The sequence below is a fragment of the Anarhichas minor genome, unplaced genomic scaffold (genome assembly GCF_050575085.1).
Source record: "Anarhichas minor isolate MPS153535 unplaced genomic scaffold, ASM5057508v1 ptg000025l, whole genome shotgun sequence".
Classification (NCBI taxonomy): Eukaryota; Metazoa; Chordata; class Actinopteri; order Perciformes; family Anarhichadidae; genus Anarhichas; species Anarhichas minor.
The window spans coordinates 5,114,850-5,140,717 of record NW_027466471.1 but is presented as its reverse complement, the minus strand read 5'-3'; the positions used below and the strand labels follow the sequence as shown (position 1 = coordinate 5,140,717).

General features: G+C 43.5%; 3 protein-coding genes across 12 annotated transcripts; 2 read left to right on the top strand and 1 right to left on the bottom strand.

Moving 5' to 3' along the window:
* Positions 1–27: 27 nt before the first annotated feature.
* On the top strand, positions 28–9,048 carry osmr (oncostatin M receptor). Its single transcript, XM_076099483.1, has 16 exons — positions 28–498; positions 644–797; positions 1,123–1,401; positions 1,531–1,660; positions 2,352–2,500; positions 2,738–2,871; positions 2,973–3,114; positions 3,452–3,537; positions 3,623–3,836; positions 3,929–4,120; positions 4,235–4,336; positions 4,797–4,940; positions 5,061–5,213; positions 5,357–5,438; positions 6,194–6,278; positions 6,948–9,048. The coding sequence occupies exons 1-16, from the start codon at positions 169–171 to the stop codon at positions 7,323–7,325; spliced, it is 2,754 nt and encodes a 917-aa protein (XP_075955598.1). The 5' UTR covers positions 28–168; the 3' UTR covers positions 7,326–9,048.
* ykt6 (YKT6 v-SNARE homolog (S. cerevisiae)) lies at positions 4,611–17,853 on the bottom strand. 6 transcript variants are annotated; one of them, XM_076099490.1, is made up of 11 exons: positions 17,665–17,853; positions 17,076–17,247; positions 16,735–16,817; positions 16,213–16,313; positions 16,006–16,110; positions 15,655–15,720; positions 15,402–15,503; positions 12,405–12,459; positions 9,825–9,896; positions 9,205–9,289; positions 4,611–8,981 (listed from the first exon to the last, which is right to left on the bottom strand). In XM_076099490.1, the coding sequence occupies exons 2-11, from the start codon at positions 17,177–17,179 to the stop codon at positions 8,915–8,917; spliced, it is 840 nt and encodes a 279-aa protein (XP_075955605.1). In that variant the 5' UTR covers positions 17,180–17,247; positions 17,665–17,853; the 3' UTR covers positions 4,611–8,914. The 6 variants fall into 6 exon arrangements, 5 of the variants coding, with proteins under 5 accessions (XP_075955605.1, XP_075955607.1, XP_075955606.1 ...); XR_012956146.1 differs by having other exon boundaries at positions 4,611–9,289; positions 9,397–9,896; XM_076099492.1 differs by lacking the exon at positions 9,205–9,289.
* gck (glucokinase (hexokinase 4)) lies at positions 17,117–25,491 on the top strand. 5 transcript variants are annotated; one of them, XM_076099486.1, is made up of 12 exons: positions 17,118–17,876; positions 19,210–19,319; positions 20,843–20,903; positions 21,312–21,474; positions 21,593–21,762; positions 21,901–22,020; positions 22,115–22,210; positions 22,307–22,406; positions 22,504–22,687; positions 23,311–23,466; positions 24,345–24,578; positions 24,757–25,491. In XM_076099486.1, the coding sequence occupies exons 3-12, from the start codon at positions 20,853–20,855 to the stop codon at positions 24,902–24,904; spliced, it is 1,422 nt and encodes a 473-aa protein (XP_075955601.1). In that variant the 5' UTR covers positions 17,118–17,876; positions 19,210–19,319; positions 20,843–20,852; the 3' UTR covers positions 24,905–25,491. The 5 variants fall into 5 exon arrangements, with proteins under 5 accessions (XP_075955603.1, XP_075955602.1, XP_075955601.1 ...); XM_076099488.1 differs by lacking the exon at positions 20,843–20,903 and having other exon boundaries at positions 17,117–17,876; XM_076099485.1 differs by having other exon boundaries at positions 17,118–19,319.
* Positions 25,492–25,868: the final 377 nt, after the last annotated feature.

The following is a 25,868-nucleotide window of genomic DNA, read 5'->3' as shown; positions in this document are numbered from 1 at the left end:
GTGTATTTTGCTCCGCCTTCAAAGCAACATCAGTTTGACATTTACGCACGTCTCGTTGCGCAACACTCTTAGTAGTTGCAGGCAGGCTGCCTTTAACCATCGACTCGTGGGACTTTCAGTTGGTGCGTGTGTGCAGCGAGTGTCACTCTGTGTCTGCTTTTTTTATGCATGAAGAGGATGCCAAGTTCCAGAACACACTTCATTAACCTGCTTTGGTTGCAACTAATCTTTTCTATGGATCTCAGGGGAGGCTGCTTGGACACGGGTGAGTTTTGTTCAGCATCTCCAAATTATACAACTCCTCCAAATGTGTCCTGTAACTTTACGTGTGTGTGTGTGCCAGTTTTGCAGCCCCTGAGCCCGAGCATTAGTCATCCGCGGGTCGACAGCGACGGGCGAAGCCTCTCTGTGAGCTGGCGGGTGAACCACAGCAGCTTAGTGGGCGACGTTTACGAGATCCAGATCGGCCTCGCTGAAAGCCACGCCGTCATTTACACCGTGAGTAGCCTGCTGACGGATTTGTCGTCTGGGTTTTGGGCTGTTTAAAGGCTCTGCACAGTTGCAAGTTGTATGGCATTATCCTACTTTTTAACAGCATTCACTGTACAATTCTTGCTTCTTTTTTTTTGTTTTGTTATTCCAGAGGAATCTGAGTTTATCGTCCGTGGATTCCGATGAATACGCATGGACGTGGACCTCCCATGTGCCTCTGGAGTGTGTGGATCACTCGGTCAGGGTGCGACAGTTCTATAACCGGTCCGTCCCGAGTCCCTGGAGCGACTGGGTGACCAACTACGGTGAGACGACGCTGCCCTCGGTGTTTAGTAGAACTAAACCCAAACGCATATTGTGTCGAGCTGTTTCACTGATAAGATCTTGACAGTGATCGGGAGTGAGGCCACCCATCCTTTTTTTTTTTTTTTTACTTCCCTTCCATTGATCTTATCCTTTATCAGTGTCTCTCAACTGCTGCATGTCTGTGGCAATGCACATTCTACTTCTTTTCTATTGGGGGGTGATTAGAGTTCAGTGGCCCCCAGAACGTGCCAAAGGGTTATAGATGCAGCAGCCCCCCCCCCCAGGCCAGATCAGATCCTCATGACCCTGCTCTGTGACCTGTAGGAGCCCAGGCACGTCAGGATAAGACCCAGATCTTCCCGTCCCAGCGGGTGCTGAGGGAGCACACCAGTGCCATGTTCTGCTGCGTTCCCCCAAGAGGAGTCGGTGTTATCGGCATGGCCTTCAATAACAGAGGATACACTCTTCGCAGCGTAGGGGCCACTGGAGTCAAGGCCATAACTGTGCATAACCTGACCATCCCAACAACACCCATCAAGGAGCTTTTACTCTCCTGCAGCGATGCAAGAGGCAAGATCAATCACACCCGGAACTACATAAGTTGTGAGTTTGTATTATTCATATTTATATTTACATTCTTGACTTTTCTTTTTAAATATCATTTTTCCAAAGAACTATTACATATATGTATATATATATATATACGTGTGTGTGTGTGTGTGCGTGCTGCAGTTCCTCCCCAGAGGCCTGGAAACCTCCGGTGCAACACCTCAGACATGATTACTGTCATCTGCACCTGGGATTCAGGCAGACAACGACACCTGGACGATGGCAACAAACAAAATCACACTCTCCACATAGAGTAAGAGCACACATTATCAGACAGTTAGAAAACAAATTCACTCCTCTCCGGGAGGGTTACGTATGAGTTTCACAATAAAGACTCCAAAATCTTAATTTGAGATAAAAACTGAAGCCTTTTTTTGTTGTTTTGAATCCTCGAGTTTGCCATTTTGGTCGTTGTTTTTTCGCAACCAATGAACAGAAATTACCATATTTGGAAGCCCGCCCTAAAGCATACTCCCCTTTATGGTCCATTTGACTCTAAATGGACCATAATTTACTAAATGAACATCATGCTGTATTGAAGAAGACTTGAAACTAGAGATTGAGACCATAAACTCATGTTTACAATGTTTACTGAGATAATAATTCAAGTGAGAAGTAGAGCCATTTTCTCATAGACTTCTATACAACCAGACTTCTTTTTGCAACCAGAGGAGTCACCCCCTGCTGGCTTTTAAGAATTCAAGTTTAAGGCACTTCCGCAAGTGTGGGATGTAAGCCCTCAACCAAGGAACAGTGACTGTGCCAGTCATAATCAAACACCCTGTGGCAATTCAACTTTCCACGTCAGCAGTAATGTCTACATATTTTTCAACCACACTCTAAACAGGATCAAACAAGTCCCAAAACTGACAGTTGGATGACTCATTGGTTGTTTTTTTTGTTTTGTTTTTTTCCCACTCCTTTCTTTCTTGTTGAGAACACAGGAACTCAGACCAGAATCCCATCAGGTGTAAGCCGTTGTCTTGTTCTTTCCCGGCCGTCCCGCAGCGGGAAGAATACAACATCAGTGTGGTGGTGAAGGACCAGCTGGGAGAGGAGACGGAGAGCTACAGCTTCAACATATCTGACAGAGGTCAGAGGTCACACAAACATTAAACAGGATATGTTGTAGCCAAACACTTTAAATTGATGGTGTGTGTGTGTGTGTGTGTGTGTGTGTGTGTGTGTGTGTGTGTGTGTGTGTGTGTGTGTGTGTGTGTGTGTGTGTGTGTGTGTGTGTGTGTGTGTGTGTGTGTGTGTGTGTGTGTGTGTGTGTGTGTGTGTGTGTGTGTGTGTGAGAGCGGGCGGGCGGGCGTGTTGTCGTCGTTAGTGTCTCCTGTGGTGGTGGTTGTCAGGGTGAGCCCTGGGGTGTCACACTCCACTGTGTCCTGGGTCGTCCGAGGCAACTTGACCCGACTGAACCTCCTCTGTGAGGTCACCACAGACCCGGACAGCAGCACTCAGGTGAGTTTCATCCGCTGTTCATACTGCAGAATTGAAAGTTGGACATTTCAGTGCATTTAAAAATGTTAAATAAACGACGACCTTCCGTCTGTGTGTCGCAGCTGATTTGCAACAATGCGAGCGGTCACTGCGAAGTCGAACTGGAACATCTGCTTCCCAACACCTGCTACTCTGCGAGGGCACGCTGCTCTGCCGGCGGCAGGCTCTGGGGAGAATGGACACAGCCCATATCCTTCACTACCTGTAGGTATCACCAGGATAACGTGGTGGTTAAGCTCAATGAAGTCTAAATCAAGACCATGCTCAGACCAGAGATCAAAAAATGTTCAAGTTAAGACTAAATCAGCCAATGAATGACCTCCTATGGCCCTATGGTTGATGAAAACACGATCAAATAAAACTGATTTCATACGGCCCTAAAAACTGTTGAGCCAAGAATACAAGTCCTACATATCAAGAAGTTGGTTCAAGGCGAGGCTGTAAGCTACTGGTAGTACCACAGTCTGAGTAAGTACGAGTATACTGGAAGGATCTTCATGTCAGTGATGCCTGAAACAAATATTCTCTCTGATCTCCTCAGATCCGATGGTGACCTTGGATGTATGGAGGAGAATAAAGCAGCTGTCCGACCCGAACACTCGTCAAGTCACTCTATTGTGGACTCCAGTGAGACACTGTGCTTGTTGCTGCTTTGGTAAAAAAAAAAAATAACTTTTCCCCAACATGACCCCCCCCCATCCTTTGTTCTTAGCATGTTCCCGGGTCAGCAGCCACCGTGAACATCCAGGGCTACGTAGTTCAGTGGTCCCAGGGAGGCCAAAACCGGACCGAGTGGAAGGACGGCGGACAAACCCAGGCGGAGGTCTCCATCGACGCGGGACAGCATGACTTAACTGTCCAGGCGGTTGTCCTCACCGGCTCCACCGTCCCAGCTCACATCACCGTCCCTCAGAGGGATGACGGAGGTGAGGTTCTCTTAGTTCAGTGTTGATGGAGGTTTTCACTCTGCAAGTGTCCTCTAGTTGATTTTTCTTGTTCTTGTTGTGTCTCTGCCCAGAAACCCTCCCAGCGAAGAAGCGGGTGAGCAGCAACACGGCCGCTGGGTTTAACCTGTCCTGGGACGACGCGGACACCGCCACCTGTGGCTACACTGTAGAGTGGTGCATCTTGGGACACGCAGTACCATGTACCGATGCGGTGCGTTGGGTGAAGGTGCTGGAGGGAAACAACACACTGGTCCTACCTGCTAGTAAGTTTTTGTTGTTTTCTTTATGTGGTCTGTAAATGCACATCACGTTGTTTTTTTTCTGTTTTGGAGGGAAAAAAACATTTAGTATTTTTTTCCTTTTTCTTTATTTTGCAGGACATTTCAAAGCAGGTTGTAGGTATACATTTAATATCTATGAATGCACAGAAAATGGACACAGACTACTGGAGGCGCAGACTGGATACTCACAAGAGCTCCGTGAGTGTTATGTACTGGAGATGTGTGTCTGTGTTCTCGTATTCATGTTCTGCTGGTTCTTAGAGGGGTGACGGTATGTTACAGATGATGCTGATAGTTCAACAGACAGTGAGACACACTGCAGAGGAGATGAGGTCTTGACGTGGTTAAAATTGAAACCAAATCTTTATCAGAGGATATCCTCCAGATGTCATCTATGCATCATCACTTTCCTGTTTGTCAGATATGCAGAGAGGAGGGGGAAGGACAACAAGGCACGCAAATAATATTCCTGTTTACTGACCACTTTTCATTTTATAAAGAAAACACGAAAGCGATCAGATCGAAGCTTTTGCGGCAGGTTGTGACATCAGCACAGCGATGCGTCAGATTAAAAAGTCCCTGTAAGTTCATATCAGTTGAGGAAGTTACGTTCTTGCTTAACGTCTGTTGTTTTGATTCTATCTGTCATTTTCCTCAGAATCTGTAAAGTCCCCGAGTTTGGTTGAACCCGTTCAGAGCACATCATCCTCGGTGACGCTGGAGTGGAGCTACGACGAGGACGATCCGGCCCACCCGGCATTCATCACGGGTTACCTGGTTACAGCACAGGAAGTCGGGTCCGGTAGGTGCAAAGGAGAGCTTCCAGTGATCAAGAATAACTGTGTTCATAAACAAAACGTGCAAAATATGACTGTTCTGAAACATGAAACGAGGTATTTATCAATCTCGTATACATTTTTAGATCAGTTCAACGTGTCCGTGGCGGACCCCCGCAGGAAGTCAGTGACCATAGAGGGTCTGCAGCAGAACCAAGAGTACGCTTTCTCTGTGAGCGCGCTCACTAAGGAGGGGCCTGGAGAACCAACCAGTATCACCATCGGGACCAGAACCAACTGTGAGCTCCAGAACATCCGGTGCAACCAGAGAGATACAATATTTATTCATTTTTATTTTAGAATCTCTACACGTCTCAGATTCCATTACACAGACTTTGAATTTCACTGGTTGATTGTTCTCATCTTCTGTTTCCTCTGGTAGATGCTGCTCACCTGGCCAAGGTACTGACTCCCATCCTGTTACTGCTGGGCTGCATCGTTCTCATGTGGCCTCAAAGGAAAATGTGAGTAACTTGATCTTTAATCTCTCTCTCTCTCTCTCTCTCTCTCTCTCTCTCACTCTCACTCTCACTCTCACTCACACACACACACAGCAAGAGACATCGTTGTCATTATCTCAGTGAAAATGAAAAAAGATAAGATGTAAACACTTCCGAGACACAAATGTCCTGCGGTGTCACACTTTTAAAGCTCAGAGCATGGCACACATGACAGGTGTTAGGGTGAAATGTGCACCCCGATGGGAAGCTGTTCTCCGTCGCTTTACACTTTGGCTTGGTCATCCCTCTCTGGTTGCTTCCTTTAGTTAGTAACTTGCATGTGTTCAACAGACAAAGACTTGATTCGCCTTCTGATCGTCATCCAGGTGGGAAACATTTCCTTAGTTTATGTAATCAGACCAGGATTCGTTCCCTTACACTGCAATTAAAGCGTTTACTCTCCCGCTCGCCACAAAGGGAGGAATGTACCTGTATAAACAGCAAATTACATTTATCTAATCCCAATAATACAAACTCAGATTCTTCCATTAAAGGGCGAAGAAGTCATAAAATATGACAGACATTTGAAGTTCGGTCATATGCCGCAAACACAGAAACCCTGGCTTGACAACCACCACTGTAGGACGGCTCAGTGTGCCGGCGGTTGTTGGGGTTAGTGAAGCCTGAGAAGATGACGATGCGTCGGGCAGGTTGGACTCTCTTGGCAGTAACGGAGCCGCTCTCTCTCTCTCTCTCCCATCGTTGGGTTTCTCTTCCAGGCTCAGGAGTGGGCTGAAGGAGATATTTGCTTATCCTGCTGGTATGAACATCAAAACCCCGGAGTTAGACGGCTTCCTGCACGAGGTACGGACAAACCAGTGAAAGAGTCGAAACATGCATCGAGAGGAAACGACTATGTGATCACCATAAGATACACTTACTACAGAATTATGAAACTATTTCAGCAAAGTGAATCTGATCAGGTCCTTCCTCCACCGTGGTTTAAAAAAAAGATTTGTCGTCTTTCGATTGTTCTAGATTTCATAAACACTTAATTCAGGTGGCTCGTTAACTGCTTTGTTTTGTTAAATTGGCTTATTTCACTCACGTTAATCATCACACAGAGATACTGTATTAATAAATGACAAACCGGAACAGTGTTAGTGTTTTGCAGAAGAGTTCAAATAGACCATCGGAAAACAACTCCTCAATAAAATAACCTTATTTCTTTATACAAGAGAGGTTTTCAGGCAAAATTCGGTATCTGTCAGTCTGGGTCTTATGCTCATATTTCTGGTCCATTATAATAAGCAGTCACTTTGGCAAGAAAAATGGCACTCAGGGCAATGAGATTCCTGTAAAAACCCAAATTCAACAGAAATCATTTCAAACATTTTCACTTTGAGTGGAGACTAGATTTAATGCACAACCATTCCATGTGCAATAGGCCCACAGGCCCGCTTCTATTACCTGAAGTTAGTGTAATTATCGGCCTGGTATTAGTATTTAACCCTTTCTGCATGTTTTGCACAGGCTGCTGAGCGGCTGCGGTCCCAGCAGGCGGAGGAGTGCAGCAGCTGCGACATAGAGATCCTAAACACCAGACCTCCTCTGGACGAAACCACCGCACTGAGAGATCCGGATCCCGGTTCCCAGTCCTCCCCCTCAGCCCGGTCACTGCTCCAAGCAGACTACTGTCCGCAGTCGGTCCCGGCGCTCTGGGACGGACCGGCCCTTCATCCGATCACATGCGTCACCAACGAGACTTATTTGCACACCGGGGAGGATTTGTCTGAGGCACAAGAAGTCCCGTTCACTGGAATCCAATCAAAGTTTGAGTCAGCTAGTGTTCTATATGCTTATATCTCCATTGATGGGTTCAAAGTTAAAGACCAAACCCAAACCTGCTGACATGCTTCTAGAGTTTAAAGACTGTAAAAAGATGCTATGTTCATTAGCAATGTGAGTCTTTCTAATGTAAATACAAGAAGCTTTGGTATTTATGCCACATTTTAATGTTTTAACAGAACACATAAGTAGAGCAGAAAACACAGCAGGTGATGTGGAGAGTAGTTCAAAGTTACCACAAGAGGAACTTACTTTAAAAAGTTTGAGGATCTTATCTCGGCTACTGGATGAAGCTGAACATGGAATAGTGTTAGACGTTCATGGTACTATCGTATATTCTATGGTATTAACATTTTAGGAAATTAAAATGATTGATTTGGCTTTTTGCGCATGTTTAAAAATCTCACATCTGAGGAAACCGAGTGTGGAACTGTTACACGTGCAGCTTCATCAATAAACACACAGAACCGGTTTATAGCAGGAAATCTCTCCTACAGCCAATACCTGTGTTGACGTAACTTTTGTCCGAGAATAGCAGCTGTGTGACAACGATCTTGTTTATTTTCCTCTTTGCTCTCTTTGCTCTGCTTTAGGTTAGAATTAAAGCTCACCCTGAACGCCCTCATGAAGGGTTACATAAGCGTCGACAGTTGGTGCTGGTGTAATACTGTTTGACAAGTTTACATATGAGCAATGTTTTATTGAACTGCCAGAAATGTTTCTCAGCAGTTGTCATTTCACAGACTCCAGGTTTAGAACATCTGACTGATCTTCATACATAAACCCCGGAGCTGATGGATATTTAGAAAGTTATGTAATCTCTTAAGTATAAACTGATTAAATCAGATTAAATTTGTGTTCCTTCACCAGAATCCGTGGCTCAGTACCCAAACCATTTTTTGAGGTTTTGAAAAATAATGTGTACGCACAAGCCAAAAGGTCGGTATCCTGCTATCAGTTACATCTGCTGTGATGACTTTCAGCAGAATTTCCGCCTCACAGTTCCGCTAAATCTCCTCCCCTGAGCTCCACAAGCAGCAGAACCGGTTCTGAAAAACCACAAAGCGTCAGACCGGCACTGTGATGTGGCTGTGACGGAGCCAGCTACTAGAGTAGCGAGATTGTCAGAAGTCCATACACATTTCTTTCCTCATTCCTATAAAGAAATTAGAAATACACCATCTATCAAAGCCTGTTGAGCCTGACGCAGTCACAGAAATGAGCATTTATTCATACTCACATTGCACTAAATGTTTTTTAAAAAGTCAGTTTAATCGAGTCAGAAGTATTTCAGCAGTTACAACATCCTGAGTGGATTTCAAAGCAGACAGCAGAGGGCAGATATAAAACATTTCTACATTGGATGCTCGCGATTGGCCGATCGGTCACGGGAGCGAGGCGTGACCTCGTTCCCTCAGTAACGCAGAGTTCACAGAAGAAGAAAGGAAAGATAGAAAGCAGCAGGCTCCGACCTGCCGAACAAGCGGCTCACAGCGGTCTGTAAAGCTGAGGGAACACACCGGTTTGATCTTTGGATCGATTAGGAGGATCTTCTTTGGTGGCATTTTGTCACGTTGGTTATTTTTGTAGTCTGATTTTAGTCCACACCACTGAGATCCAAAGTTTACCTGGTGAGCAGACTCAGGACACCCTCACACCTGAAAGCCAGTCTTCACACAGACGTCCTGTTTCACTCTCACCCTCAGTTTGCTGTGCTTTCTGAAAAAGGGAAACACAAATGAGTGTGTTTACATGACGAGTACAGAAAAATAAAACAATATGAAGCGGGGGGGGGGAAGTCATGTCTTTTATTTTGATTAGCTGGGATACAAAGTCCAGACATGCGATGCTAAAAGGCAGGTGAACGAATGCCAGTTTGCAACAGCGCTGTGTCAACAAAGTTTTAAATTGGAGCTGCGGCGCGAGTGCGTCCGTTAGTTACCGTTGGGGCGGCGACACCATGCACTTCCAGAGGACGGCGTAGAGAGCAAGCAAAAGGGCAATGAACACGGTGGCTGCAATAGCACCTGAAAGCAAAAGATTTTTTAAAAGCATGCGTTAAAAACACATGCAGCCCCGTGAGGACAGGACAAGTGTACGTCTGCAGGGAGTACTGCGGGAATAATTTGTTTACCTGCTTTTAATCCCGTGAATGAGCAAACTCCTCCGCAGAAAACAAAAACAGGTTTTTTGACTATCCTCATATTCCTATCCATCATATATCAAACATAATTCCTCCCTTCCTGTCAGACGCTTGTAAATGTCATCTTTCAGCGCTCTGCTGACTGTTGAATTTCACCGCTCTTTTCTAATGTGTGTCTGGTGAACTGACTGTTATGCAAGTGTTTAGATATATTTTTTAATGTGTGTGACAAAAAGCACCAGTCATAGAAGTGAGTATTATTTTTTTGGGGGGGGGGATCTTTGTCTCTGAATTTGTCAAAGCTTGCTTGGGAGTTGTTTGAGTGCTGTTACATCTGACAAATCAGGTGGTTTTTTTCCTCTGAAACAGGTCTAGCAGGGTCTGCAGAGACATCAGGTTTGGGTCAAAGCGGGGCTCACCGGGGATGATTCCACTGTTGCTGGTTAAAGAGTCCTTTGTGTGAGAGGGATGAGTGGCAGCTGTAATTGAGCCTTCATAGAGAGAAATAAACAGAAATACTTAACAGTTTTGAAGACAATGTGAGATACGTTTGCCTCATAACCGATTCATTAATGAGAATATATCGGATTTAAATAGGAATTAAAACTATCCACCATCTTTGTGGTCAGTAACTCCCCCCTCTAGTAGACTAATTTAATAAGTTTTATTATAGGCATCTATCTAAAGCATTTATATACCACCAAGTTACACTTAGTAGATGTCATAAGAAAAGTCATAGTATAGTGTGTCATAAAAAAGCAAAACAAATGATTTTTTAAAAAAAATCATATTGTCATAAAATTTTTAAGAAAATGTCATAGTATATCAAATACGTTTTTGTATAGTATGTCAAAAGAAAAAAGGTCATAGTATATCAGAAATATTTTTTAAACTTATTTTATAGTATGTCATAATTTTTTTATTTTATTTTTAAGTCAATAGCATATTGTAAAGAAGTTTAATAAGGAATTATTTTTTTTAAAAATCAAGTCGTAAAAAGGTTTTCAAAAATGTATATAAAACTATTAAAAATGTAAATTCATGGTACAGTGCATCCGGAAAGTATTCACAGCGCTTCACTTTTTCCACATTTTGTTATGTTACAGCATTATTCCAAAATGGATTAAATTCATTATTTTCCTCAACATTCTACACACAACAACCCATAATGACAAAGTGAAAACTGTTTTTTGCAAATTTTTGCAAATCTATTAAAAATAAAGAACGAAAACATAACATGTACATAAGTATTCACAGCCTTTGCCATGACACTCAAAATTTAGCTCAGGTGCATCCTGTTTCCACTGATCATCCTTGAGATGTTTCTACAACTTGATTGGAGTCCACTTGTGCTAAATTCAGTTGATTGGACATGATTTAGAAAGGCACACACCTGTCTATATAAGGTACCACAGTTGACAGTGCATATCAGAGCACAAACCAAGCCATGAAGTCCAAGGAATTATCTGTAGACCTCCGAGACAGAATTGTATCGAGGCACAGATCTGGCGAAGGGTACAGAAAAATTTCTGCAGCATTGAAAGTCTCAATGAGCACAGTGGCCTCCATCATCCGGAAATGAAAGAAGTTTGGAACCACCAGGACTCTTCCTAGAGTTGGCCGCCCAGCCAGACTGAGCAATCGGGGGAGAAGGGCCTTAGTCAGGGAGGTGACCAGGAACCCGATGGTCACTCTGACAGAGCTCCGGTGTTGTTCTATGAAGAGAGGAGAACCTTCCAGAAGGACAACCATCTCTGCAGCACTCCACAAATCAGGCCTGTTTGGTAGAGTGGCCAGACGGAAGCCACTCCTCAGTAAAAAGCACATGACAGCCCGCCTGGAGTTTGCAAAAAGGCACCTGAAGGACTCTCAGACCATGAGAAACAAAATTCTCTGGTCTGATGAAACAAAGATTGAACTCTTTGGCCTGAATGCCAAGCGTCATGTCTGGAGGAAACCAGGCACTGCTCATCACCTGGCCAATACCATCCCTACAGTGAAGCATGGTGGTGGCAGCATCATGCTGTGGGGATGTTTTTCAGCGGGAGGAACTGGGAGACTAGTCAGGATTGAGGGAAAGATGAATGCAGCAATGTACAGAGACATCCTCGATGAAAACATGCTCCAGAGCGCTCTGGACCTCAGACTGGGGCGACAGTTCATCTTCCAACAGGACAACGACCCGAAGCACACAGCCAAGATAACAAAGGAGTGGCTTCGGGACTACTCTGTGAATGTCCTTGAGTGGCCCAGCCAGAGCCCTGACTTGAACCCGATTGAACATCTCTGGAGAGATCTGAAAATGGCTGTGCACCGACGCTCCCCATCCAACCTGATGGAACTTGAGAGGTTCTGCAAAGAAGAATGGGAGAAACTGCCCAGAAATAGGTGTGCCAAGCTTGTGGAATCATACCCAAGAAGACTTGAGGCTGTAATTGCTGCCAAAGGTGCTTCAACAAAGTATTGGGCAAAGGCTGTGAATACTTATGTACATGTTATGTTTTCGTTCTTTATTTTTAATAGATTTGCAAAAAACAGTTTTCACTTTGTCATTATGGGTTGTTGTGTGTAGAATGTTGAGGAAAATAATAAATTTAATCCATTTTGGAATAAGGCTGTAACATAACAAAATGTGGAAAAAGTGAAGCGCTGTGAATACTTTCCGGATGCACTGTATGTCAGTGAGGAAAATCAAGTCATAAAAAAAGTACAGTATGTCATAAATAATGAGCATTTCTGTGATCACTTTTACTCTGGACGGACACTAATCAGCCTCTTTGGAACTTTGCTCTCAACTAAAGTAGTTTTGATTGCCAGTCATCTGAAGCTGACACCAACAGGTAGGATTCATCTGGCACTGTAATCTGATTTACTGCGGTAGTGGAAATATATGTAGTTCAGATTTTTATAAATAACTAAATAAAAAACGTTTATGTATGTTAAATTTAAAACAAACCAGTTAAACGGCTCACGAGGGAGATAGAAGACATCAAACTCACCATTCCTCAGTTGAACAGTGTGTAAAAGCTGTAGTGTCAGATCTGGGTCAACCATCTGAAAATGCAGCAAAACATTCGCGTTGGAACAACAAAAAAGAAAAGTGGAGCAGAGGGCACTGACACAGGACACACGGCTCGGTCGTACGCAGGCTAAAACAGCCATTTAATAGAAGTGTCTGTAGACGAAGACACAGAAAGGAAGAAGTGAAGTGCAGGCAGGATCAGTGAGGCTGCTGGGAAACGTGCTGCAGGAAGTCCCAACAATGTGGAAAATCAGAGCACTTCGGGCATCAAAGATAAGAAAACGTGCAAGATAAGGCATGTAGAAGAAAGCCACAAAGGCGTTTTAACCCCCCAACATTTTGCGCCGAAGCACGTGCTCCTGCAGCTTTGTGTTTAAAAACAGCTTCCAGTCGGGCCCTATACCGAAAACACTACACACTGAATGTGTGTAGTGTTTTAAACAAGGAACGTTCAAACCAGCTACGAGTCAGCTTTCCGTCGTAAAGTTACGACTCTATCCTAAAGAGAGCTCTCTCCCCGTGTTAGCTTCTTACCTCAGAGCTGTTCCCGTCGCTGGTGACGGTCTTGCTCTTGTTTTTCACCTCCGTCCACATTTTCGTGCAGCCTTACTTCATCAGTTGGTGTTTTCTTCTCACCTCAGCTGTGCGCCGAGGCGCGCCTCTCGTGCTGCGTTCAGGTGCTTTTATTTGAACTCGTAGCCTTCTCTCCTCTTTACGTAGACCGGAGCCTCGCGCTATGCTGTAGGTCTATTAGGCCTACGTATTTTCGTGTTATTGAATGAAATGTAGGACATTGCGATTTAGCAGTCTCAATTATAGATTTTGTATTTTCAAATGTATAATAACAGATAATGAATAATATATTTTGCCAATAAATGCTCTTTGTTTACATGTGGGCTAACGTTTGTTGAAAAGACCTACAACACATGAAGGACACGCCAGTGTCTGGCCTACCCGTTTAAAAAGAGGGAAGAGAGGCCACGCCGCGCTGGTTTGCTGATCATTACGATATGTTTAATAAAAGGTAGCACTGTTGACGCTCACGAGTTTACCATCACTTGTTTTACAGGATTTTCCTGCGACACCTCAAAGCCACCTCGGAATGATATGCTTCCTGGAGGCCTGAAATAACCACCGACACACCGTAAGCCATTGTTGACGTTTATCTAGGCAAGATTACACGTTCTGTAAACAATCAGTGTTCCAAAAAAATAAAGCGTTAATAGAGACAGAAAAGAACAGTTTATTATGTTAAGTCTTTGTTTTGAATCTGCACACATCAAATCCAGATCAGGCAGTTAATGCAGACTGTTGAAACACACTCATTTTCTTTTTTAAATTTAACACATTAACTGTAAATTTAGAAAAAAAAAACCCTAGACACGCTTCACATGGGAATTAGTCATAAGAATAGCATATACAAAGGTCAATTTTCCTGTCCTTTATGAGAGGTCTCTCCATATATTCTCTGCTTTTAAAAGAGAGACAGTCTGCAGACATATTGCACAAAAAGTTACATTGTAAAAGCAGAAAGAGCGATTCAGATCACACACACAACAGTCCTCACGCACAGGCACTCGACTTCGATGCTGGATATCCGCAAATCATACACACATGCGGCAGAGAGAGAGCAGAGAAACATCTACAACACACAACCGAAGGCATCTCTTTATCTTAAACTGATCAGCAGTTACTGAAGAAAGACATTTCTACATATAAAGCGAACTGAAAAAAACAAAGTCTGCATTGGAGTGTCTTAAAGTAAGAGAGGGATGTGTAATTTACTCAGGTTTACGTCTGTCCTCTTTCAAATGTGTCTCAGGAGAAGATTTCCCAGAATCAATGTCAGTGATCCCAGATTTTAGAGGCGCAGACGAGCCCCTGACGTGCTTAAGTGTCGTATGTGGATTACCAGAGTTAAAAAAAAAAAAAAAAAGAGCATGGCTACATAAAGTAAAAGAATAGCTTACGAGCCCTGTCCTCATGAGACCACATGGTCTCTAAAGAGGACCGGGGGGGGGTGTAATAAGGCTGAGGCTATGAAGAAACATCTCTCTACATTTCACATCATCACACTCAAGAACACGCTCACCCCAAGCGGGAATGTTTTAAGATTTCACACTATGAGACAAGTGAAAAAAAAAATATTCAAAGACATCATGTCACTTGATCAAGTCTAGGATTTCAAAATCATTGTAAAAGTTTGAGTTTTTCGATCAAACTCGAGGCCCACAGGAGCAATGTCGGTAAATAAACAGCGCCGCCTAGTGGGCGACGGACGGCCTGCAGGAAAAAAACAAACGTTTGGGCTTTGACAGAAACTGAACTGAAGAGGGCGACGCATTTAATGAAATCCCAAAATGAGACCGTGAGATTGTCAAGAGTTGCCTCCAAGCAGAAGCACACCTGCGGTTAATATTCGTTTAAGAACTTTAAGAGATGAGATTCAATCCGAAGAACATTAAATGGTTTTGAAGACGCACTTTTCGAACGACACACCACCGATACACGACGTCACGCTATAATGTCCGCAGCTGGTATTGAAGCACCACACGGATGTTTGAGGTTAAACATAATTCGAATGGTACTTCTTCCCTCACGACCAAACCCCCTCCCCTTCCAGCTCCCATCGGTCCCAATCCGGACAAGGGAGACTCGTCTTCAACCCCCCGTAGCGTCCTCAGACTGGGCGGCATCTGTCCCGTCCTTTGTGTTGAGAGCTGGTGGCTGGTGTGTGATGGGAGTTGTAGGAAGAGCAGGAAAAGGCAGAGAGAGAGAGACAGACACACAGAGAGAGGCGTGTCCGCGAGGACGAGGCAGCGGCATCACATGACTTCACAGCACGAGTTCTGTTTCCTTGCCTGCGGTGGGAGTTAACATAAACACAGACACACACACACCGTCAGACATCCGAGCGGTTTACTGCCATTAGACTTTCAGTGCAGCGTTGATGCAGCGAGCGGTCAGCACTTACGGTCTTGTAGAAGGCTTTGGACTGGTTTCCCAGGTGCTCAGACTTCGCCACGAGGTCGTCCAGCTTCTCTCCTCTCTCCAACAGACTTTCCATGGTGTTGTGCTGCACAAACAGAATAGGTGTTTAGGCAACGTGAAGAGTTCGACTTGTCGAGGGCTCCGGAGATGCTGCGGAATGTCTCTCCCATGTGGAGCCACAATATTGGTCGAGAAAACCGATGTCACCCTCTTGGTTATAAAGTGTTGGGTCTTACCAAAATGATCTTTGTCTCGTCCAGCTCCGCCTGCACTTTGGTCATTGCATCTGCTTCTCTGGGATTCTGGGGAAAAAAAAAAAAAAACTGGTAAACTGCATGATGATCAATTAGCAGCATGTTGTCATACAAGATGCCACAAATGCATTCAAGGATTTTTATCCTCATGCCTCCATCCGTGGGTTTACTCCAGAGCATATCTCAATATTATTTAGTAAACAGTGTGGAACCAGATCAGGAATTTTGCAGCTGTGAAGGCTCCCAAGGGAATCTGAGATTTTTCTTAGCACACAACCAGAAAATAGTCACACTCACAAGGGTTCCCTTTGACATGTTTTCTAACAAACTGACCTGGTATTTAGAAAGGTGAATATCCAAGGCTTTGTAGTTTATGGTTTCAGGATTACCAGAGGGCCATTCTATACTGTCCACTTGTCTGGAGAACTCCTCTAATACCTAAAAAAAATAAAAGAAATCAGACAACAATCTGAATATTGAAGTTGACAGCAAAAGTGCAATAATTTATTTATTTCTTCTTTAGTTAGTTCTTGTACGCACTTTGTCTAGCAATGTGAAACAGACTCTCTGTGGGTATTCAGTATCCGCGATGACCACGGCGCTCAGGTTGTCGTTTCTCACATACACATGGCACAGGTACTCTGAGGGAAAGAGAAACCATGTACGGTGTGATCCAAACAGAAGTGGGATGTAAAAACAAAAAAAATTCTGGTCTTGTGGTACGGGTCAACCCAGAGCAAGCTGCCACACTTTGTTAAGAAAAGCAGAAGTAAAAGTGATGGATTTTTAAATAGGTGTTAGGGAGAAAGCACAGGCACAATGATTGCATATCAGTCATCGTATGGAGAAGGGATTTTTGTTTTGTTTAGTTTGTCTTTCTTGGTTGAATAGCTGTCAGTTATGATACACAGGAAACATGGGGATGATGGAAGATATGCAACAAAGCGTCCCTGGATCGAAGCAGGGACGTAGCTTGTCCCATGCTGAGAATCGTAACCACCAGGATGCCTCTTGTATTGTGCTACAGAACTAGTGCTGAGCGACGGTGAGGCTCATTTTTACCTTGTTCTTTGACGGAGGCACGACTTCCTTGTGAAGTCCGTTCCACAATCAAGGCACTGGTGAAGGTCATGAACTCCTGAACACTAAAACCAAAACAATAATGATACAGAGGTTAAGTATCCCAGTGTGGCCACGCTACATTATTGAGCCTAAACACTATATTGTGGCTTGTGATCAATAATAAAATTTGCTGCAAAACAAACACAACTGACGTAAGACAGGGCACCGTGTTACTCATTGCATACTGCAATCTACACACAGAACATGAGAACAAAAAAAGTTAAAGACACGTTCAAAATGTTTTGATCGGTCAGATGCTGGTTGTATTCAGTCGGACCCACCTGGAGCGCTGAAAGAAGCTGAAGGAGGAGAGGTCATAGGCCGATTTGAGGAGGTTGGCTTTGGTCGCTCCTTTATGGTGGATGCTGATGGTGTAGAGCTTCATGCTGCCGCCGTATGAGTTCCACTCGGTCAGTCGCAGCAGACACGGTCACGCAGCCCCGGTGATCTAATCTGGAAGATGACACAAGCAGAATCACATGAGCGCATTATCCCTTATCCAGCGCAGCCAGCTACCTATCGTCTCTGCTAACAGCAGCTAAACTCGAGCGAACGAAGTTACAGCTGACAAGTGCTAACGTTAGCTTAGAAGTGAAAGTAGCCGACTTATTATTAAGTTAGCTACTAAGCTAGCCAACTGTCGCGAACCAACCTTTTTTTCTCCATGCAAAGGCAAATTGACAAACTGGCAGTAGGTAGTACACACTTACCACTAGGTAGCAAGTGCGTAAATGCAGTTTTTAAACTTGCATAGCTAGCGTTAGCTACATTTCAGAAATCAAGTCAAGTGTATTGCTAGCTAGCATAGACTGTATATAAGAAGCTAGCTACAGATGCTATCTGGTCTCCGTGAGGCCTCCGCTAACTTACCAGACAATTCAGCAGTCAAAACAACCGAATAAACCTTCTCTTCCACGTAAACTAAAGCTCGTAGACATGTATAAAAGACGCCCAGCGGCCTAATCACAATGTAGTTGTGGCGAACTAAGTAGTTTTCAAAATGCAGGTAGATGACCAATCACCACGTCACGATCCTCATATGGTCCAACGGGATATCTGCTCCGGTGGAAACAAACACGCCGGTAGGTTAATAGTTCCGATGGGTTACTAGTTAAAGTTGGTCAAAGTATTTGATGATTTACAAGTCAGTGGAGGATTTTGTACTTTTAAATAATATTCAGCCCGAGGCAGATAATATAACTTTTTTTGACAGTAAAAGAAAAAGAAAACCTTTGAACTGTTGGCTGCTGCTTGATGTGACACAGACTTTATTATGTATTTTCCTTTCATGTTGGTGGACTTTGTGCTATCTGGTAAAAGTCTAGTTCTATATTTGTAAAATTAAATAACTGTCTTTCTCAGGATTAATAACATATCATTATTTTCTTCTGAAAACCAGTTGGTGTGAAGCCAAACAACAAAATCTGTACAATACAATTCGGATATTGGAAATAGTGGACCTATAAATTGATGATAATAATTTGCATCTGATCATTTGGTCACCCCTAAATGAATTGCTCAAACATGTAGTTCAAAAAGTTTGACTTTGTATATAATTTTACATCTTAAACGATAAGGAAAAATAATAATAATAACAATGGGTCTAAACTTTTAAACATCTTGGTGGCCTTGTGAGTCTACCTTTTTTTCCACAAAAAATATGGCACCGTCAATTGATGTTTTCTCTGGTAACCTTGCTCCATTTAACAATTCGCCCTACTTAACTGAGTGGTAAGTGTTTTCCATGGCAGAAAGTGTGCCTGTAATTCATTTCCAAGGCAACACATTGAAACCGTTTGGGCATGGAAACGTTGCGGTGCGACCTGTTGACAGGACAGCTGCAGACCTGGGGGGGAGGAGAAGATGTTTCTTTCCTGGAACTAGTTTTGGTTACGTTAAGATATCAAGGTAACACGGTCGGTAAGAAGGCCAGCCAAAGGGAGGTTTGCTTAATATTTTTCTGCTGTAAAATGTAATGTGCATCCTTGGAATGAGGGTTTGGAAGGCAGTGTTTTAATCTTTTCTTTTGTTTCACCGGCTGATGGCGCATCCTATGCGTCAATGTGGATGTTAACTGGACCTGTTAACTGCAAGAATGAAGACAAAGCCATAGTTTTGTTTTCCTTACGATATCTAAAATGAAAGTGAATGCATAGATTTTTGTAGGGATGAAGATGAATCCTTATTTTTTCCCCCTGAAAATATCTTTTTAAAACAATTCTGCCCTCCTTTCAAAAAGAGAGCATTTCACTGTTCACCAGAAAAAGGCCTTGTCAATACTGCAGTTATGAAAATGTGCTCGAGACTTGCTGCTTAACATTATGTAGATCAGACGTGTTGGGAATATAATAACGCTTCCCATAAAAGGACAACATTTTCTTGTCTGACGCGGAGTTAAATACACCATAACTACAGAAACTTGGGAATCTCCATAAATCCTGAGGAACGAGAGGATCGCCACAGCAGAGCACTTATGGTCGGCAGGACTCTCGGGACTTAATCCTCGTCGTCATACGATGGATAAGGTAAAGAAAAAAGTTTGTTTGTCTGTCTGTCTGTTTATCCATCTATTTTTCATTTATCATCTCTCTCTCTCTCTCTCTCTCTGTCTATAAGTAGTTAATTAGATAAACACACATATAAGTAATTAGGTTGGTATTAGCCAACAATTTAAACTAATATTTACCCATAAAATATTTGCAAAATGAACAACTAGAGATATTCGTCAATGAATCCAGGTGAGCGTTGCAATGTTACATGGCAGCTTCTGTTTAAATATTTCACTCACCAAGAGCCATAAAGCATCAATGAAATAACCAGGAGATATGTGATTTGATCACAAATCTAAAACAAAAAAAAAAGAAATCTCAAAAATGCTTTTTTCCAAACTTAAAGCGACTGAAGATGTAATTTAAGGAAAAGGATTACATGCTAGACTAGAGGGTATACATTATGAGCAGTTCTGGATTATTATTCTTACATAAATGTGTGTGTCTTTAGGTGAGTGTGACAGACTTAGATTTCCTACTAGTAGGGGACCGTGTCACCTCACAGCCAGAGGTCAGAGCTAAAAAAAGCGCTGACAGTCAGCTAAACTACTGTTCCTGATAAGCACAGAAGGCCTTCACCGAATTGTTTGTTTTGGAGGTCATTCATCCCTTGCTGTTGCTAATTTTAGACATGTTACTAATTTTAACAAACATATAATGCGTAACCCTCTCAGGCTTCATTGAGCAAACCCGATGACATTGGATGTAGCTCTTCTACATGAAAAGATTGATGCGTTCAGATCACGGGGTTCATGTTCAGATGTGTTTGACTTGTCGTGTTGGTGGCTCGGTCGGTCGGCTGAGCTTTGGGTCAAAGGTCACGAGAATAATTTACAAAATCAAATCATAACTCTTTGTTGCTACGTTAAAACGCCATCTGAGATAGACTGTGTACCCTAACAGTACATTCAGTCCTTCACACTGAGAAATAACATTTTGATTTATTTTGTACGTTGTTTTTTGTTGTCGTTGTTGTTCGTATTACCTTAAAACAAGAAAAATCTCTCTGGCTAAGATAGAAGTAATTAAACTGAATTACAGACTTAGCAGCAGCTTTAATTATTATTATTTGTAAAACTCTTCAAATTGTCACCATGATAACATAAATCATACAGTTCAGAATGGGATATATTGCGATTAAGTAGGTCATGCATTAACTCGTCACCAGCTCTCTAAGCTACTAAGATTTGTTTTATTGACAAAGGTCACATCGATTTTTTTTTTTCTTTCGGTGAGGGGGGGGGGGGGGGCTTTTGGCCCTTGATGGCCAGATGGGGTGAGGGTGCTTGGGAAGGAGGGCCGGCCCCCCTTCACCTCAGCATAAAAGCAGCCAAGGCTCCCATTCAGCGCTACTCACACCTCACTGACTCTGCACACACTCGCGGGGGCGTACACACACTCACCGCACGCCTAGAAACACCAGAGACACACACACACACACACACACACACACTTGCAGAGGCTCATTTAGCTAAACCTGCGACCATGCCGTGTGTCAGCTCCGTCCAGATGGTGAAGATGCCCTGCAGCCACGGCCCTGCGGTCGATAAGATCCTCATGGTAAGACTGACGTCTCTGTCCAGTGGGACTTCGTGGTGGGTTTAAGTTCGTTTAGCGTTGCTGCGTTACGTGCGACACGTTGTTTCAGAAGAAACTCTGAGTGAGGAGCCAGATTGTGTTAGATGATCAGATTTGTCATGAAAATATGTTTGTATGTCCGAAGCATAACATTTGGTAGTTTTGTATCGTAAAGCAGGGATCTTTAGCATGTCATTTGTCTCTTCTCTAATTCCTTTTTGTTGCTGTAACTGATTTCCCTTCCTGTTTTCAAAAATGAAACCTCATTTATCTTCTTAAAATAAGTGAAGAATCGTTTTCACGCGTGCGATTTGTAAGCGTGGATCCAGTGCATTTATTTGGTCCCCCCTGACCCGCTTCCACCCCCCCTCTCCTCGTCTCTCGCTGTAGGCGGAGCAGATCCTGTCAGAGTTCAGGCTGAAGAAGGAAGAGCTCAAAGAAGTCATGACGAGGATGCAGCGCGAGATGGACAGAGGGCTGCGTCTGGAGACGCACGAAGAGGCCAGCGTGAAAATGCTCCCGACTTACGTCTGCTCCACCCCGGAGGGATCAGGTAGATACCCCATCATAAGATGATCCTTTTTGATTTTTTGATAAAGTCACCCAGATACAATGCTCCTAATGATTATCACCTGCGCAGGTAAAGCCAGTACGTGCACGTTCAGATGTAGTGTGTGTTTTGACAGAGGTGGGGGATTTCCTGGCTCTGGACCTGGGCGGGACCAACTTCCGCGTGATGCTTGTGAAGGTGGTTGAGGACGAGGAGATGAGCTGGAAGGTGGAGACCAAGAACCAGATGTACTCCATTCCCGAGGATGCCATGACGGGCACTGCCCAAATGGTCAGACTCTAAACCAAAACTCTAAGAGACCTCGAGGGTCTGGTTGTCTCTCAGAAAGAAATGAGCTCCTATTGTAGTGCAGTATCCCACATCTGATATCCTTTGTATATCTCTCTCTCTCGCTCTCCCTCTCTGCAGCTTTTTGACTACATAGCAGAGTGCATGTCCGACTTTTTGGACAAGCATCACATCAAGCACAGGAAGCTCCCTCTGGGTTTCACCTTCTCCTTTCCTGTTCGACACGAGGACATCGACAAGGTAGGACATCCTACTGTGCATCGGACATGTCTTTAAACGAAACTGAGATCGGTCAAGGCATTTAAGGTTTGTCTTGTTTCTCCTCTTGCCGCAGGGCATCCTGCTGAACTGGACCAAAGGCTTCAAGGCCTCTGGGGCAGAGGGGAACAACGTCGTGGGTTTGCTCAGAGACGCCATCAAGAGACGAGGGGTGAGTTAGCCGAACGTTACGATTCTTCCTTGAGAAAACGCCACGAGGCTGATTTGTAACACGGCTGGGCTGCCAATTCCCTGTTGTCGTTTTTAGGACTTTGAGATGGACGTGGTTGCCATGGTGAACGACACAGTGGCCACCATGATTTCCTGCTACTACGAGGACCGCAGCTGCGAAGTGGGGATGATTGTCGGTGAGCGGTTCAAAACACTTTTCAAACACGAGCGCACGTACTGATGTGCGACACGCTCCTTTGCAGACGACATAATGTGCTTTTTTTTGGTTAACAGGCACTGGTTGTAATGCATGTTACATGGAGGAGATGAGGACCGTGGAGCTGGTGGAAGGGGAGGAGGGCCGCATGTGCGTGAACACAGAGTGGGGGGCCTTCGGCAACAACGGGGAGCTGGAGGAGTTCCGGCTGGAGTACGACAGAGTGGTGGACGAGACCTCGATTAACCCCGGGCAGCAGCTGTGAGTTCATTCAGTCCAAAACACGCAGTTTGAAGCCACACATAGGGAAGCTCCATCGCCCTCCACGTGTCCTCCAAATCTAATGCGTCATGTATGCACTCGAGTGTTCGATGCTCGGAAAGAGACTGTAATTTAAAGCGTGCCGCACACACCCTCCCTCATCCTCTTATTGTTCCAACGAATTAATCACCCTTCCGTGGCAATACTCACCTGACTTCCACCCAAGGCCTCTGGGTAGTTGCTAAGCTCCCAGCTGTTTTTCCTGCGGGTGTTTGTAAATGGCCAGAGCCCTCATACGTCAGTGGTCAGTCAGTGCGTCGGGGGGGGGGGCAGATTAATGACCCCTCTCCGCTGCTTGCCACAGTGCCCGCCGGCCTAATGGCTGTTTACCTTTTTTGCACCGGCGGTCCCTTTTACGCAGACGACTGCCGTGCCCGGCCTCAATGAGCCTCTCAGGCGCTGATGTCACCGCCCTCGCCCACTCCCCTTCTTTTTCGAGAGGCAGCTGTTTGCCCAGCGTGTTTCGTGACGTGCACGTTGCTCTCTCGACATCCTCCTCTCGAGTCCGTGCTCCCGTCCTTCCTGTCAATGTTTGTTTTAAAATTACTCCTCGCCTCCTGCAGGTACGAGAAGCTGATCAGCGGGAAGTATATGGGCGAGCTGGTCAGGCTCGTTCTGTTAAAGCTGGTGAACGAGGACCTGCTGTTTAACAGCGAGGCCTCCGAGCTGCTGAAGACACGTGGCAGCTTTGAGACGCGCTACGTCTCACAGATGGAGAGGTGAGGAAAGTTGGTATACATACATGTGTGTGTCTAAATCATTTTCACCATCAGTCATCCTTTGTCAGATTTCTTTATATATATATGCATATGCATATACACACGCACACACACATATATATATATACATACGTATGTATATATATATATATACATACATACGTATGTATGTATGTATATATATACATACATACGTATGTATGTATATATATATACATACGTATGTATATATATATATATATACATACGTATGTATATATATACATATATATACGTATATATACATATATATATATATATATATATGTATATGTATATATGTATATATATATATGTATATATATATATATATATATATATATATATATATATATATATATATACATATATACATATACATATATATACATATATATATATACACACATATATATATATACATATATACATATATATATATATATGTATATGTATATATATATATGTGTGTATATATATATATATATATATAAGAAATCAGACAAAAGATGGCTGATGGTGAAAATGATTAAGACAGTATTTTTCGAGACAATCATTGCATTTGCATAAGCATAACATTTTCATACATTAATATAACAAAACAAATAACATGTTATGTATGCATAATCTGATGAGATAAGGCTGACAGCAGTGTTGAGGGGGAAGTCATTTGGATGTTACAGTTACTGCAGTATTTGTAGAAGCTTGACTTAACATTTGAACATTGAGTACAAAAGGAAATTATAAAGCGTGGTATTTCTATAATACATATAATATTCATGCATCGTGAACATAGTGGAACTAGAAATGATTGCTCTCTCTCTCTCGCTCTTTTTTTATTTTTTTATTTTTTTTATCAGTGACACTGGGGACAGAAAACAGATCTACAACGTCCTGTCCTCGCTGGGTGTTCTGCCCTCGGAGTTGGACTGCGACATCGTGCGTCTGGTCTGCGAGAGCGTGTCCACGCGCTCCGCTCACATGTGCGGCGCGGGGCTCGCCGCCGTCATCAACCTGATGCGGGAGCGACGCAGTCAGGAGGCCCTGAAGATCACAGTGGGGATCGACGGATCCGTCTACAAGCTGCACCCATGGTGAGTAGACTTTTGAACACCTTAGTCTTCTGAAGAACAAGCAAATTAAATATGGGGATTATGTGATTAGATTTACCCAAAATGCACTGCTTCCAAATGTGACTGAAAATAACTGCTATTTGGCCTCATATTAAGCTTGTGAGGCTTGTTTAAACGCGTTGTTTTCCCTCCATCTCAGTTTCCGTGACAGGTTCCATAAAATCGTCAGGGACCTCACGCCTCACTGCGACATCACCTTCATCCAGTCGGAGGAGGGGAGCGGCCGCGGTGCCGCCCTCATCTCAGCGGTGGCCTGCAAGATGGCCACCAGCATGCTGACACAGTAAGAAAAGAAGAAAAAGGGAGCCGTGTGCGCCGGGACAGCAGTTGAAGCAAGCCTGAGAACTCTGACCCGAGAACACTGACGACATGTCACCCACAGCCGGTGGCTCTGGCCTCTTTCGGGCTCTGAAGGGATGCGTGTCAGCAGACCAGATACTCGCAGCTGGAAGATGTACAGACAAGAAAGCAACTGTATTTTGGTAGCATTAGACCAACGTGTCGCAATTTCAGTGTTTTTTTTTTTTTAACTCTTTGTGTCACTGCCTGTTGCTAGTGTTTGGGTGTGAACCTAACTGGCCAATGTGAAAATTGGCCGATGTATTATTGATGATATATTATGATACCTGTGCAAACAACACAAGGATTCTTTTTTGTAAAGGCTGCTGTTAACTGGGACTAAATCAGATTCATTGCTTTGTTGTGTAGTGATTTCAATAATGAATTATTCCCTTGCTATTGTATATTTGAATGTTATGTTTACCACTCTGTGTGTTAGGTTTTATGTGTATGATGACATGATGAAATGTGCCTTGGATGTGAATAGGCTTTACTGTAAATATAATTGCATAATTAAACTATTATAATAAACTAATATTGTTTTTTTTAACTTCTAACTATGGCTGAGATTTAATGCCACAGCTGAATGAAATGTTTTCTCTTGAAGTTGTGACTTATTGCCACATCTACTAATGGAACAGGAAGATGCTGTAAATCAAGACACATTTTAAGACAAGTGTTATCACTATTTCAATACACCAGTGGTGATATTCTCATTTAAACAGGTTTTTTTTTATATCGGGGAGGTATGAAATAAGAGTAGACCAGTCCACACACTGCCCTCTGACCCTGGGACATATATCATTTGCTGGAATAACAAATAATCATATTTGTAGGGAAATTTAGCAGTGGACAATGTTGTTACTGAAGTCCTAATAATGGTGCGCATAAAATATACATTCATTGGTGGAC